General features: G+C 31.5%; 4 protein-coding genes across 4 annotated transcripts; 2 read left to right on the top strand and 2 right to left on the bottom strand.

Annotated features, from left to right (window-relative positions):
• Positions 1-547: 547 nt before the first annotated feature.
• On the top strand, positions 548-1,336 carry PPL_10640 (uncharacterized protein; the record flags this gene model as incomplete). Its single annotated transcript, XM_020581408.1, has 3 exons — positions 548-570; positions 634-892; positions 971-1,336. 3 exons carry the CDS (start codon positions 548-550, stop codon positions 1,334-1,336), a joined length of 648 nt encoding a protein of 215 aa, XP_020428195.1.
• Positions 1,337-2,121: 785 nt separating this feature from the next.
• Positions 2,122-6,034, top strand: PPL_10639 (EB domain-containing protein; the record flags this gene model as incomplete). Its single annotated transcript, XM_020581407.1, has 15 exons — positions 2,122-2,230; positions 2,303-2,453; positions 2,529-2,768; positions 3,034-3,114; positions 3,172-3,225; positions 3,293-3,346; positions 3,416-3,478; positions 3,531-3,587; positions 3,652-3,717; positions 3,776-4,032; positions 4,098-4,130; positions 4,189-4,377; positions 4,464-4,703; positions 4,765-5,007; positions 5,070-6,034. 15 exons carry the CDS (start codon positions 2,122-2,124, stop codon positions 6,032-6,034), a joined length of 2,802 nt encoding a protein of 933 aa, XP_020428194.1.
• A 172-nt stretch (positions 6,035-6,206) lies between these two features.
• Positions 6,207-11,007, bottom strand: PPL_10638 (RasGTPase-activating protein; the record flags this gene model as incomplete). The annotated part of the gene is made up of 5 exons (XM_020581406.1): positions 6,207-6,559; positions 6,634-6,845; positions 6,911-7,189; positions 7,535-7,835; positions 7,917-11,007. 5 exons carry the CDS (start codon positions 11,005-11,007, stop codon positions 6,207-6,209), a joined length of 4,236 nt encoding a protein of 1,411 aa, XP_020428193.1.
• A 50-nt stretch (positions 11,008-11,057) lies between these two features.
• On the bottom strand, positions 11,058-14,306 carry grlM (class C G-protein coupled receptor; the record flags this gene model as incomplete). Its single annotated transcript, XM_020581405.1, has 6 exons — positions 11,058-11,083; positions 11,181-11,206; positions 11,400-11,431; positions 11,980-13,068; positions 13,137-13,358; positions 13,425-14,306. The coding sequence occupies 6 exons, from the start codon at positions 14,304-14,306 to the stop codon at positions 11,058-11,060; spliced, it is 2,277 nt and encodes a 758-aa protein (XP_020428192.1).
• Positions 14,307-14,511: the final 205 nt, after the last annotated feature.

The raw sequence follows: 14,511 nt of genomic DNA, 5'->3' as shown, positions 1-14,511 counted from the left end.
AAAAACAAACAAACAAACAAATAATTGTCAATTGTGTGTTATTTTTTTTATGAATACATTTGATCTATTATTTTGTATATTTTAGTGGTAATCAATATTATGATCAAATATAATTTTTTTAATTTTGATTTGGTTGTGAGTGATAACAATTTGATAGACGTTGATTTATGATTATTAATTATGATTATTTTTTATCATTAAGTATTATTTTTATCTATTTTAATATAATAATATATTTATTTTTATCTTTATATATTATTTTAATCATTATCTTTTTCATTTCTCTTTCTCAAAAATATCTTCATATTTTAATCAATCAACAAATAAATAAAAATTTGTTTATATTAATCTCCTATTTATTTTTTTAAAGGAGAATAAGAATTCTTTTTTTATCTTTATCATTCACAGAATAATATTATAACAATAAAACTATTTCAATCAAACCATCATTCCTAACAATATTTATTTCATCGTTATTATTTATATATAGAAGATTTTTTTTCCAACTTTAATAATAATTATAGAATATAATATAGATTAAAAAAAAATGGGATATGTAGGAAAATTAAGGTAAGATGTTTTAAAAAATCTTTAAAAATAAAAGTTGTATTGATTTTAACTATTATAATATAGAGTAACATTATGGACAGTATCAATTATTTTGATGTTGGCTGGTAGTTTGGGTGTAATTATATATAACAAATCAGAGGGTATGGTCGTTACGAAGAAACCTATCCTTGGTCAAGTGTGGTGGAATGCCATCATAGGTCTACATGCGATCTATTTAATTGGTACTGGTTTTGAAATCCTGAGTAGAGCATACCTTATGATGGTAGGATCGACTTGCTCGGAACAAAGAAGAGTCTTCTTATGTTGTTTCTTATATTCAATGGTATGTTGTTAAATTTCTATAAATGTAAAAATGAAATAATAAATAACCAAACTAACTAACTTAACCTAATATATATAGATGTCATGGTGGAAACTTATGATTGTTATTGGAGTTATCTCATTTATTATTTTGGCTGGTGTCACCGGTATTATCATTGCATTCGATACCAGTATTAAGATGACAGTTCTTATTCGTTTGGCAGCAAGTACCGGTGTTTCAGCGATTCAAATCTTGTTCACCACTCTCAGTTTCGTTTCCTCGAGAAAACTACAAAGACGTCAAGACGAAGAGGAGGAAGCATTACACGGTCCAAAGAAGGAAGAGACATCAAGTCAATCTAAAGATGCTCCACCCGCTATCATCAAATCCAACAAAGAAGAAGATAAATCATCACAAGCATCAGGAACAACAGCTGGTGGAGATTCAAACGTAGTACCTGCTTAAAAAAAAGAAAAGAAAAAGAAAAAAATAACCATAACATAATATAACATAACATAACATATCAAATCATACAATATTATTATTGAATTTATATTACATTATATCTTATCCCTAGCAATATTCTAAAGTTAAAACAAGAGTACTCTTGTGAAAACATTTGTCCTACAAATTTTACAACTACATTTTTAATAAAAATTATGTAAACTTAAAAACAAAACCTCTCTTTTCTATTTAATTTATTTTATATTTTTGATCAAAAATTATTTACTTTGAATTTTTTAATTCTCAGATCGACAAAAGCTTTTTCTTTTTTTTTTTTCTCCCATTTGTTGCGATTAAAAGTTTGATATAAATTTAATGGGTTACTATCTCCAATGAACTAAAGATCTCGAATGCGAAACATTTATTTAATCAAACAGTTTGATAGTGTTGGATTGAACTCGCAGCTGGCGTGTGATGTAATTTTACTTGAATACTCCTAAAGTTGGCTGTTTCACATCGATAGTTATGTTTTGTTTGGGTATGATGGGTAACTACAAATCAGCGAAATTTATAATCTTACTTGCATAATACCGCTCAACTCTGCGGTGCTTTTCTCTCTAGATCTGAAATTTAACAACAAAAAACATCACTGTTCAACCGACGTTAATATTCATTGTCACCATTGAAATGGGTTTTGAAAGCACCAAACAAGTCTTAAACTTTCATACGATAGACTTTTATTTCAAATAACATACAAAAAAGTATTATATATTATTAACATAAATAAAAAAATTATTATAATTATAATGAATAAAAAATATTTATTATTATTACTATTTACGGTGGTACTTAATAATATCTCATCAAATTCTAACATTGTAGTATTTGCAGAGTATGATATCGATAAAACAGAGGGTATGTATTTGTCTTTCTTTGAATTTTATTAATAAAATTATTAACTTTATTTTTATTCTTAATAAACTTTAGCAAACTCTTTAAATTGGTTGATTCAACAATATGGTATGAGCTTGTATATGAAAGGATATACCTGTAGTTCATACAATATTGATCAGTATCAATCAAATTATATTGAGTGTGTTGATGATCCATCAAAAAATGTTTCACATATTACTACAATGTAAGATATCATATCATTTAATTCTTTCTTTCAAGAATATCAATTCTTATTACAAATTATTTCGATTTCCTCAAGATATTATTCTGATATGCCATTTAATGATACTGGCAGTCCGCCTTTCATTGATGCACTTTCATTTGGTTATTTAAAAACTCTTGTGCTATCGCCCAACCAAGATGTTAAGGATATTTCATACAACATTCTTAGATTATTAGATCAACCCGAAAACATTAATATTACAAATTTACAGTTGATAAATCAAAAAATTGATGTTTATGAACCTTTTCCTAGATACCTTTATCAAAATTTACAGTTGTAAGATATTAAATATAATTTTACTTTGTCAATCTTTATAATATTTATTTTTAAACTTTTATAGAAAAAATGTTACTTTGTTACGAAGTGTAGCCCAAACCATTTTTAATTTCCAAACCCTGGAGTTGTCATTTGGAAATACTTCAGGAAATCTTGTAATTTTTGGTGGTGAAAATCAGGGTTTTAATGTAACAAACTTGTAAATATCAATTTATTTCATTATTGTTGTTTTCGATCTAATATTATTATTATTACTATTCATTAGGAAGATCATGGGAACTACCTCATCAGGTTTTCCTCAACCAATTATGATTAATGATGGTGGCTTTCCAAAATTAACTCAATTGTAAGTAAAATTAATTTGTAAAATAACATTAAATTTAAATTAATTAATTTTCTCTAGGACAATCACTATAAATCACTCTTTGACATTAAATCATTCAACAATTACTAATTTGTAAGTTTATTTTAAAATTGTTGGTCCAATATTAAATCTTCTCTTATTTACAAATTATATTTTCTAGGAGCCTAGTTACATCTGATTTGTGTTTAATCAGTGCAAATAGTCTAAGAATCGCGTAAGTTATCTTTATCTTATAAAATTCTTTTAAGAAAAATAATCTAATTTATAATTTACATTTATCCAGAGAGATAAGTCAATGCAATTTTTCAAATCCTTTAGATTTCTCTGGTACAGAAAATTTAGTGTTGTATGTATTTTCTTTATATAATTTATTAATATATAACTAATTTTTTAAAAAGAGAAATCAAAGATAGTATTAATCTTAACCTCACCAATATGAACTATACTCAGAGATTGTATGTTTTTTAAAAATTAAATTGTTTTTTTTTTTTTTGAATTACTAACAATATAAACTTGTAGATTAATTGAGAATACACCTTTTGAAAGTTTCCCTCCAGAATCTTGGTTCGCACCGGGATTTGAATTGTATTTTATTAAATTTACAAATTATTTTTAACGTAGAATTAATTAATTTTATTTTTAGAATATTAAGCGAAACAGGAGTAACTGGAGTATTACCTCATTATATCAAAAACATTCCTTATACTTTTTATGTTACCGATTCCAATACCTCTTTGGTTACTGCTCAACTTTACGACACTTATTGCCTTACTGATTTGAATATAAGAGTTGCTACACTAACATCAAACTATGTCCCTGACTGTTTTTACTGCTATTGGGATAGAATGGAAACCTTTTTACCAACGAATACTCAACCTCCTCCTGATAACTTTAAATGCAGTATGTACATAATAAACAAACAATACAACATTAGATTATTAATATTTTCTATTATCAAAAAAAAGATGTTTCGTTAGATAGCCAAGTATTTTATACTGGTAAGTTGAAGTTTAAAAATATTAATTTTAGAATGTTCTACAACTATTTTTTTTTTAGATAGTATCTATAACTTTTATATTTCAGGAAAAAATCTTGGTTATGGTGATGGAGGTATGTCATCAGATCTTTCTTTAATTTACTCCAATACATTGTTTAGATATTTTGTGAGTTCTCTATCAGGAAAACAAAAAATTGTTTTCTCAAGAAAATACAATGTTAGTTCAGATGTTATATGGGGCCAACAACGTAAGTTTAATAATCATGATTATTAACTTTATTATTCATTTTAATTTTATTTAAATATTGACGTTTAATTATTTTACATAAAACAGCACGGACTGACATTTCGCTTGCATTCTATAATTTTGAAACTAAAGATACCAGAATATGTACTCGTGGTCATTTTAACGAATATAGTCCATTCATTCTTTCTGGTGATAATCGTCCGTGTGAAAGAATAACTGTTTCGAGTAATTGGTTAAATTGCACCATTTATGGATATAACCCACAAAACACAGTTTCAATGAATGTTTCGGATACAGTTCAAAGTTTAGGATTCTATTCATATCGAGGTATCTATCTGTCTATCAATTAAGAATCTACATCATTAATTAATACATTAAACTATTACAGATTTAGTCATTAAATCAGTGTCAAACATAACATATGAAGGTGGTGATATCACAATCAAAGCAAACTTTGGAAAGTATAATTTCAAAACTCAGGCTTGGGTGAATAATACTCAATGTGAAGAAATACTGGTTACCGACGATATGTTAATTTGTAATATAAAACTCTCATTGGAAAACCAACCAACTGTTTTAGATCTAATGGTATACTCAAATTCTTATACTGTTTATACAAAGTTAAATGTTGGTAAGCATTAATAACAGTAATTCCATTTAAAATTCTTACTAAATCTTTTGTTTTTTAATTAGTCGAGTTTTTAAATGATTGTGGAGAGGATTCTTTATGTAATGGGAATGGTCAATGTTTATTTGGTAGATGTCAATGCACAAATGAATATTATGGTAACTACTGTGATTACAAGATTGAAACAAATATAAATTTTGTTCCAAATGATACATCGCCTTCCCCAGCCATATTGAACAATGGCGTGTCATTTTCTTTTAATATTCATAGTATTCAAGAAATTGACCCATTGGGTAATTTAATTCAAGAGATTCCAACAGACAAATGGGACAGTAAGGTTTCAGAGAATACCATTACCAGTGTGACTACATATACCTATACAATTACCAACTCTACCACAAATATTATAGCAAGCATAGAATACTCTACTGTTGGAAGAACTGTTGTATTTGCCAATCAGTCAAACTACTACTCTCCATACAATTTAAAGCTATCCATTGAAATCGATGATTGGCAATACTCTAGTCTCTTAAACAATCTAGTAATCAATGTATTGACAAAGTACGACAACAGTGAGGCCACAGAGAAATGTAGTGGAGCTATCTCTTCAGGAAAAGATCCAAATAACTTGAATAGTATTAATTATATTGGCGTCAACCTTGGTGGTACAACATTCTATGGCAGATTCTTACCACTTGGTATATTTGATGGTAGAGTCATTCAAATATCAAATGAATTGAAACCATCTGAATCCCCAGAGTTTACAACCGTAGCCATTAAGATTCCACATTGCAAGAGTTGCAAGATAGATCCTGATTTCACAATGCTACTTAATCCATCAGGTGAATGCAATAATCCAGAACACAAGAGTAAATCGTGGATGATTGCTGCAGTAGTAGCAGTCACTGGATCAATATTTATCGCTTTTGTAGTTGGAACCATTATATATATTATCAAAAAGAAAAAGAAGAATAGAGATCACAAAAGAAGAACTGGTAAACTTAAACAATATTATGACAATCAACTTTAATAAAAAAATAATACAATAAATATTTATATATTCTCTTTGTTCAAATTAACAATTACACCCCATTTTAAATCCTGATTAATAATCCTCTTTTTGGTCATATATTTTAAATTACAGTGTTACACATTATTAAATTGTATTTATTTTTTTTCAGTTATTTAATATTATATGAATGTTAGAGTGAAGAGGTAGAAGTTTCCAAACGAATAATTGAAGCACGATATCGTTTACTCTTTTGTTTCTTCTTGAGCTCCTTCTTCATTGCGTCCATTCTATCGGTAGTTGGTTGAAGAATACCTTTGGTCCATCCGTGGTAGTTGAGTGCATCGTTCATAATCTCTTTTACAACTTCGATCGATGACTTTAGATTCATAAACCATACCTCTGCTGTTGGATCGATGTTCAATGTGTACAGAGAAATATATTGAATATTAGAGAGTAGATTCTCTGGTCTTGCCTTTACAATTACGAAACCCATAATCGGTAAGAAATCATCTGGTCCAGACTCTCCTAATGGTTTTGTATAATCTGATATGATATTAAAAAGAAATATTAATATTTAATCAAAATTAATGGTTAGCTTGATGATAGCTTATACTTACTAAAAATAATATTCCATGTATCAATGATACATTTCAGTTTATCATAAGGTGATTTATAAAGGTTGATTTTTCTAATTTCTTGTTGTGCAAGTTCCCATGGTGCCTGATTGGCATATTTATCTGGAATATAAAGTGATCTATGATCGATGATAGCTGATTTCGACTTTAGTTGTTTGGTAAATTTAACATCTTCTTTGGATACACTGAAAGTACTATTTTTTGTTTTCATATTGATTAGTAATCAAATGAATAAACATTTTCAAACATAAATACTTACTAATTATAAATTTGAGTCATTAAATTTCTTTCAATGGTATGTAGAGCAATTTCCAATTCCTCTTCATCGGAACCTTTCCACCAATCACTCTTTTCCATTGCATCTTTCGATCGCTTCAAGAATGTTCCAATCATAGTTGATTTCAAACTGCAAGTTCCGCAGATACTCGAGTTGTTGTCATCGATGTTGGGTGAGCACGAGCAGTAGCCAGTGTCAATAGAGAAACGTGACATGAATTCACTGACAAACTCTGTTTGCATTCTGGCGTAGGTACGCTCTCTAAAGTGACGGAATTTCTGGTTGGTAAGGAACTCCAGATTGATATTCTTCTGTGAGATGATCTGTGAGGTGTGTCGTTGGAGTTGATCGAGATACAACATCTTTATCTGGCGTTCCATGTTGCGCTTCTTCTCACGTTTGTTGTAGTCTTCGAGCATCGAGTCAATGAGCAACTGATAGTCGTTTCGCTTGTAGTGCTCTGGCAACGCCCACAAACTACGAATTGTCTCTTCGATCTGAGCCTCAAGGATATTGAGCTCGAGAGAACGCGAACGTCCACATTGGAGTAGGAGCAACTCGCATATCGAGGTAGAGGTATAACCACAGAGGAAATTCAGAACACACAGAGCACGGATCAGATTCTCTTTGGCAAGTCGGACAGATTGTCCTATTTGCTGAGAATAACGATATTCATTACCCTCCTTCTTTCGTGGAATTACATTGATCACCAAGAACTTCATGCCATCCTGGAGGTGATGTGCAGGTTGAACATCCTTGATCATCTCAACCATCTCCAATTGCAAGCTGGCAGTCTCTGATACATCCTTTGACTCAGGCTTATTGTGATAGATCAACTCTAATATCTGGAACAAGTCAGTCGATGAAACCAATAAATTCTGACCCAATTCCATTTCATAAACCGGTCCTAATAATTTATAATAATTAGATTTTAGAAATCATTGTTAACAATTTTCAATTACATCCAAATCAAAAATTTAATACTTACTGTTATAATAAGTTTCAGGTTCCTGTACCATTGATAAATCATTAAAATACTCATTGATTCTAGCTTCGAGGTTCATACTTTCGTTTAGCCACGGTGGAATTGATTGTGGTGTAGAGAGGAAAGTCAATACCATCTTGGCGATTTGGATCAGATTGTGACGTGTTTTTTGGCTGATGTTCAAACCTGGCAATACACCATAGTGGTCGGGTCTAAGTAGAGCTGGGATGAAAAAGTTCTCGAAAATGAGATGAATCATCAATTCACGCTCGACCGCTGAATCTTTGATACGTGTAAAGTCGGTCTCTTCAAAGTCGGCTGGTCTCGTAGATCTGAGATGCTCGCGATACATCTCGATAATGACTTTGGAAATCCAACGCAATCCATATGGCAATCCAGTGGAGAGTGCAATTACACGCTGAAGAAACTCACCACTGAATTGCTGTAGCAACAGATTCTGGTCAACCTGAGGTTCTTCGTCCAGACCAATCTCTGCCAGCATCGCTTTCTTCTGAGGATCGTTCTCTAAATTCATATTGTGATCTTGGATGATCGAGACTATCAGATCTTTGAGTACTGAGATGACGTATGGCTTGCCAAATGTACATTTCAAGTAAGTCGATAGCAGTGTAAAGGAGAAGGGCTCCTGTGTGCCAAACTTTCGTTTGTCCGAGAACTTTGAGAATTCCAACTCTGCAATCTTTCGGATCAGTAGAAGCAGTAGCCGTTCATCGGTAGCGGTAAAGCAGTTTCCAAACAACGAGAACACAATTGCCTGTGAGAGGTTGTGGTGCGACTGCTTCTCAGAGTCTTCGCGTAGGTAACCGGCACGCCACAACGTCTCTGTGAGAATGGCAGGTTCATTTCTCACCAGAATCAGCAGTCGCTCCAATGAATGTTTCAACTGGATCGACAGTTCCGTCACGGTATTGGAACTGTTGCCACCGACACCTCGGTGTCCCGTACCATTTCCATTGTGGTGACCATCGTCGTTGTACTTTGACGATGCAACATTGATATCGGCAATCGGCACCTGATTACTAAGGACCGTAGCAATTGCTTTATCGAGATTACGCACCTCCCAAACCAACTGATAGAGTTCCTCTGACTTTTGTCTGGTTACCTTGTTAATCTCATCCATAACCTTACGATCTGCATTGTTTGTAAGTTCCTCTGTTTTCAAAAGAGATTGTAGAATTGCCAATCTCTCACCTTGACCTCCACCACTTGTATTATTATTAATATTATTATTACTATTACCAATTGATCCATTTGACAATGATAGATTACTACTTGAACTTCCATTTATAAAATTACTGTTATTGCTGTTATTATTATATGTATGATTATTATTATTTATATGACTACCAGTTTCAATATATGAAGCATTTGGTAGTGATTGTGAAAATATATTACTATTGTTTCTCTGTATGTTTAGCAGTGAATTTGTTCTTGCATGTCCGATTCTGGCTTCAGATGTCTTTCTTACAGGAATCTGTTTTGCCATCTTAAGTTTCTGTGATATCTTTTGGTTGGCATTCTCATAGATCAGTATATTAGAAGGTAATGACGATGGAATGATTTGATCAGATGATACAAATGGTTGAATGATTTGTGAAATCGTCAGATCCGATCCTGTACGGGCAAGTTGTTGTTGTTTTAACATAAAAGAATCTGCAATTGAACTTGATAAAATATTATTATTATTATTATTACTATTATTATTATTAATATTGTTGTTATTGTTGTTATTAATATTAATATTAATATTATCACTACTGCTATTATTAATGCTATTTATCTCTACCTCTGCTTCTACTTCTACTTCAATTTCATCTACATTAGTAACTTGTTCTTCTTCTTCCTCTTCTTTTATAACATCTAAATCTTCTTCTTTTAATAATATTATTTGTTCTGCGTGTTGTGATGATTGATCAACATATGCTGGTTGTTGTTGTTGTTGATCCTCTAACTCTTGTTGCTTAACTTGATTAACTACTACTTTATCTTGAATTGTAATGCTTTCATCTTGTGTAGTATTACTATTGACCGATTCTGTTAGAGATGATGAAGATGACGAAGATGACTTGTCAATGCTATTTGTCCTATCTTTATTGTTATTATTATTTATTGAACTACTAATATAATTACTATTATTATTGTTATTATTATTATTATTATTATTGACAGGATTTGTTGTTGAACTTGTTGATACCTTTCTACTATATCTCTTTGATGATTTACTCTGTTTTCTTGGTATTACAATTGTTTCGTTTTGATAGTGTTGTTGTTGTAGCATCTTTGTTATTTGTTCACCTCTCTTTGACACTGGTATATACTCTGGATTCTCAGAGTTGTAGGTAGTGTCCGTTGGTAATATAATTGGAGGATTTGAAGGTTTTCTAGTTGATACCGATGGTGTAGCTGTTGTTGATGTCGTTGTCGATGATGATGATGTTGTTGTTGGTTTTCTTGGTGAAACTGGAATAGTATTTGGTTGTGTATTTACCAGTACTTCTTTAGATGTTGTTGGTACTTCCAATACTGTAGATTGTTGTTGTTGTTGTTGTACTTGTACTTTTCTTGGTGAAATAGGTATAGAAGTAGATGCAGAACTTAAAGGTATTGTTTTACTTGTTGTTGCTGTTGATGCTGAGATTGTTTTTGATGTTGATGTAGATGTTTCATTTGTTGTTGATGTTGATGTTGAAGCGGATGTTATTATAGTTGGTATTTTAGCGGATGAAAGACTGGAGAGTGCAGGAATTGTGGGTGTAGAAGGCGGCGAAATATAGTCGCTCTCTGTGTAGTCGAATTCATTGAGACGCTTGGTGAGTGTGTTCTCCTCGATGGTTGCAAGTGTCAATCTAATATCGATTTGTTGAATGTTATTGTTTAGTTCGTCGGTTGCCACCAAGCTAGGATCTTTCATCAGTAGCTTCTTAGCATTATTCAGTATTTCACGAGTCTTTCTATAGTTTTCAATCGTTGTTTCAATCTGATGTCTGGTGGTGCAACCCGTTGATGAACCTTTAAATCGATTGAGTCTCTTATCGACAAGACTCAATATACTTAGAATCACTGAATCACCCATTCTTCAGTTCAACACCAGTGTGTGTGTGTGTGTGTTTGTCGTGTCGCAACCTAGGTGTGGTGTGGTGTTTGTTGTTCTGTTTCAAAAAAATAAAAATAAATATAAAAATAATATTATTAATTAATTAATAAAGTTATTTTTTTGCTTAATTTTCATTCTCCAACCCAACTTACTATAAGTTATCAATACAAATAGCTCTCTATTGAAAAATAAAATAATCTATAAATATATCTATATATCTTTGTTTCTTATTTTATCTATTTATAAATTTGGTTTTAATTAATTATTAAAAAGCTTGAAATAATAATAAAAGATTTTAAACTACTACTTTTCTACTATTGTTTTAATTTATAATATTAGATATATTTATTATTAATTGTTATAATATTCACTTTTGTCTTTTGTGTGTTGATTGATTTATATGCTTATAAAAATTTAAATAAAAAAATTTAAATGATTTTCAGATTTGCAGTCAGCATGATTTTAGTTGTTTTTGAATGGTTTTTGCAGCACCTAATAATAAAGAAGAAACCACCATTTTATCTTGCTTTTGCAAAAAAAAACAAAAAACTGCATAAAAATAAACATAAAATATCTTTTTCATGTTAAAACCGCTCAACAAAAAATGGTTTTTATCATTCTTTTTATTTTAATAAAAGACTTGGTGTGCTTGCTCCAAACAGAGAGACAAAAAAAAAAATATCTTTTTTTTTTATATGGATGATCATCCATCTTTTGTTTATTTAAATATCTGTGTGGATATTAATTCTTGCTTCAAGCTTTAAGAGATTTTTATAGAAATTATCATGTAACAGACAGATAGAGGTGATTTGCTTCAATTAATGATTTTTTTTTTCTAGCTAGATTAGATCTGAATTGTTGTTGATCAAATTTGCAATCAGATCAAAAATTATATTTTAATAATAAAAAATAAAAAAAAAATTATATTTATTTATCATCAGAAGGAGATACATCTTCATCAGAGTCAAACTGAGCATGTATTGAACTGTGTTGTTCCTCTGGATTACCAGCAATCTGATTATTATTATTATTATTTAGATTGGAATTGGAGGTGTTTGGTGAGTGTTGCTGTGGATTGGCAACGGATTTCGATGCCATTTCCTCTTCGTCAAGAGAACCACTGAATCCACCACCTCTGCTGCTGGTTCCACTGTACTGCTTGGAGGAGTTCTTGTTGGAGTTTCTCGATGATGCGATGGCACTCATGTTGTTACGAGTGAACATCTCCGATGATGCTGCACCATATATGTGGATTCTCCAGAATTTCGGAACGAAAAGAATGAGTAGCGATGCCGTTGTGATAAAGATGGCCGCTGCACAGATAATGGTTGATTCCGAGTTTTTGGTTTGTGGCGAGACGAGAAGCACCGCCACGATGAATGCAGAGAGAAGCACTGCATACAGTGTATTGGCAATCGGTTTGCTCTCGTTGAACTCATCGATGTCGACCGTTCTGATTTTCCAGCTTACGAAAATACCACAGATCAACATGACACCGAATACCGCCAACACTGTGTAGAGCACAATGTTTCCGGCTTCGGAATTCTTGCAAACCACAGTGTATTGATATTTCAAGAGGTTTGGCTCGTCGAATGATGTTATGGCACTGATGTTTCCAACCGATGAGACAGTAAAGAGTACCATAAGAATCGAGAAAACCGCTACTAGACCACCGACCCATGGCATGAGATGTGTGTTGGTAATACGAATTACCTTCAAAGATTTATTGGTCGATTCGAAAATCAAGTAGATACGGAAGTTCTTTACGACCAACGAACCGATTAGCAGTGCGTATCCAACGACCAACAGCCAATATCTTGCGGCACAAGATGAATCTTTCACTGGAATAACATAGACTATACAACCGATATAGGTGATGATTCCTCCGAGAATCAACACCCAGCAAAACAAAGGACTTGCAGATCTAATGGAATGAGAGTCTTTGAAATACCAAACCAAACCAATTAAAATAACACTTAAAAATATAAAAATACAAGATGTAATCAATACACCATAAAATACAGAATCTTCAAGGAATATCTAAATTGGAAAATATTTAATTAATTCAATTATTATAATATTGTTTTTTTTTTTTGTTTTCAACTTACTTCAGTCAAAGGAACATTATAGTATCCATAATCATACATTCCTTCGTATGGCTTATTAACAGTAAACCAAAAACCACTAGTAATACAATTGGTTCCTGGCTTGGTATCATTTGGATATGTTTGTAAATTAAAATCATTACAATAGTATGGGTGAGATGCTCTTGGTATCTTCATTAATCTTGTAATTTCATCTCTAACTTTTTGTCTAATTGTTTCACTTACCTATTTAATAATTAAAAAAATATAGTTAGAAAATTATTGAATAAATATATTAAATTAACTACTTACAGAAAATGGAAAATCGGACAATTGTAAGAAAGTTGTATTGAAATCACCATAGTCTTTGAACGTTACATTTGTAGCACCTGTTACAATTTTACCAAATTTAACAAAGGTACTGGTCCAATTGGTAACGAATGACAGACCTACCGATTGACCAAAGATCTGACCTTGTGGGAAACCGTTGGTTCCAAGTCCGTATACACCACGTTTGACCGATACCTTTAGGACGGATTGATCGTTTTCGTTGTCACTGATGATATCGATACCCATGTCATAGAGAACATTGGCTGCACCGGTCGATCTGTCCGGAGTAATCCAATCATTGACATTGTAGGTGTGGACTGTGGTATTGGGGTTGGACATTCTGGCACCAACAAACAGAGCATTGGCATTATAATTTGGAATTAACGGTAGACCTGGTGCAATATAACCGATCTTGTTGGTCTTTGTAACCAAACCAGCGAAATAGCCAATGATATATTGGCAAATACCGATGTTGTAGGTGATAAAGGAAAGGTTGTTTGTGTTTTTAAGACTTCCACGTGTTAGGAATTGAACATGTGGATATTTAATGGAGGCATTTACTGTTGCGTCAGTCATATCGAAGGAACTTGTAATGATACCATCACATCCTTGTGCCACCAGATCGTCGATTAGAGCAGGCAATTGAAGGGCAGTAATATTTTGGACCAATTGAATCTTTGAAATATTCAATATTCTTCCCATATTGATCATACCTTCGTTGATCATATAGTTGAAACCAAAGTCATCGACCACTCCGGAAGCAACCACCGCTATTTTTACATTATTGTTTACGGACTTTACAGATCCAGTAAAACAAAATATTGATAACAATATAATATATATTAAATAAATAAATTTATTCATTTTTTTTTTTTTTTAATTCTATTTATACAATTTTTTAAATAAATATATAAAAATAAATATATATAAATTTAAATCTTTAAAAAAAAAAATGACTCTTATATTAGATAGAATAAGGAAGTAGTGGTCCTATTCCTTTTCGGTAATGTGAAATAATAATAATGATATATACAAAAAATGTTTTATAATACAAGTGTCGAAAGATTGA

The sequence above is a fragment of the Heterostelium album genome (genome assembly GCF_000004825.1).
Source record: "Heterostelium album PN500 unplaced genomic scaffold PPL_scaffold14, whole genome shotgun sequence".
Lineage (NCBI taxonomy): Eukaryota > Evosea > Eumycetozoa > Acytosteliales > Acytosteliaceae > Heterostelium > Heterostelium album.
Note: the sequence above shows the minus strand (reverse complement) of the source record. Positions and strands in the feature narration are given on the sequence as shown.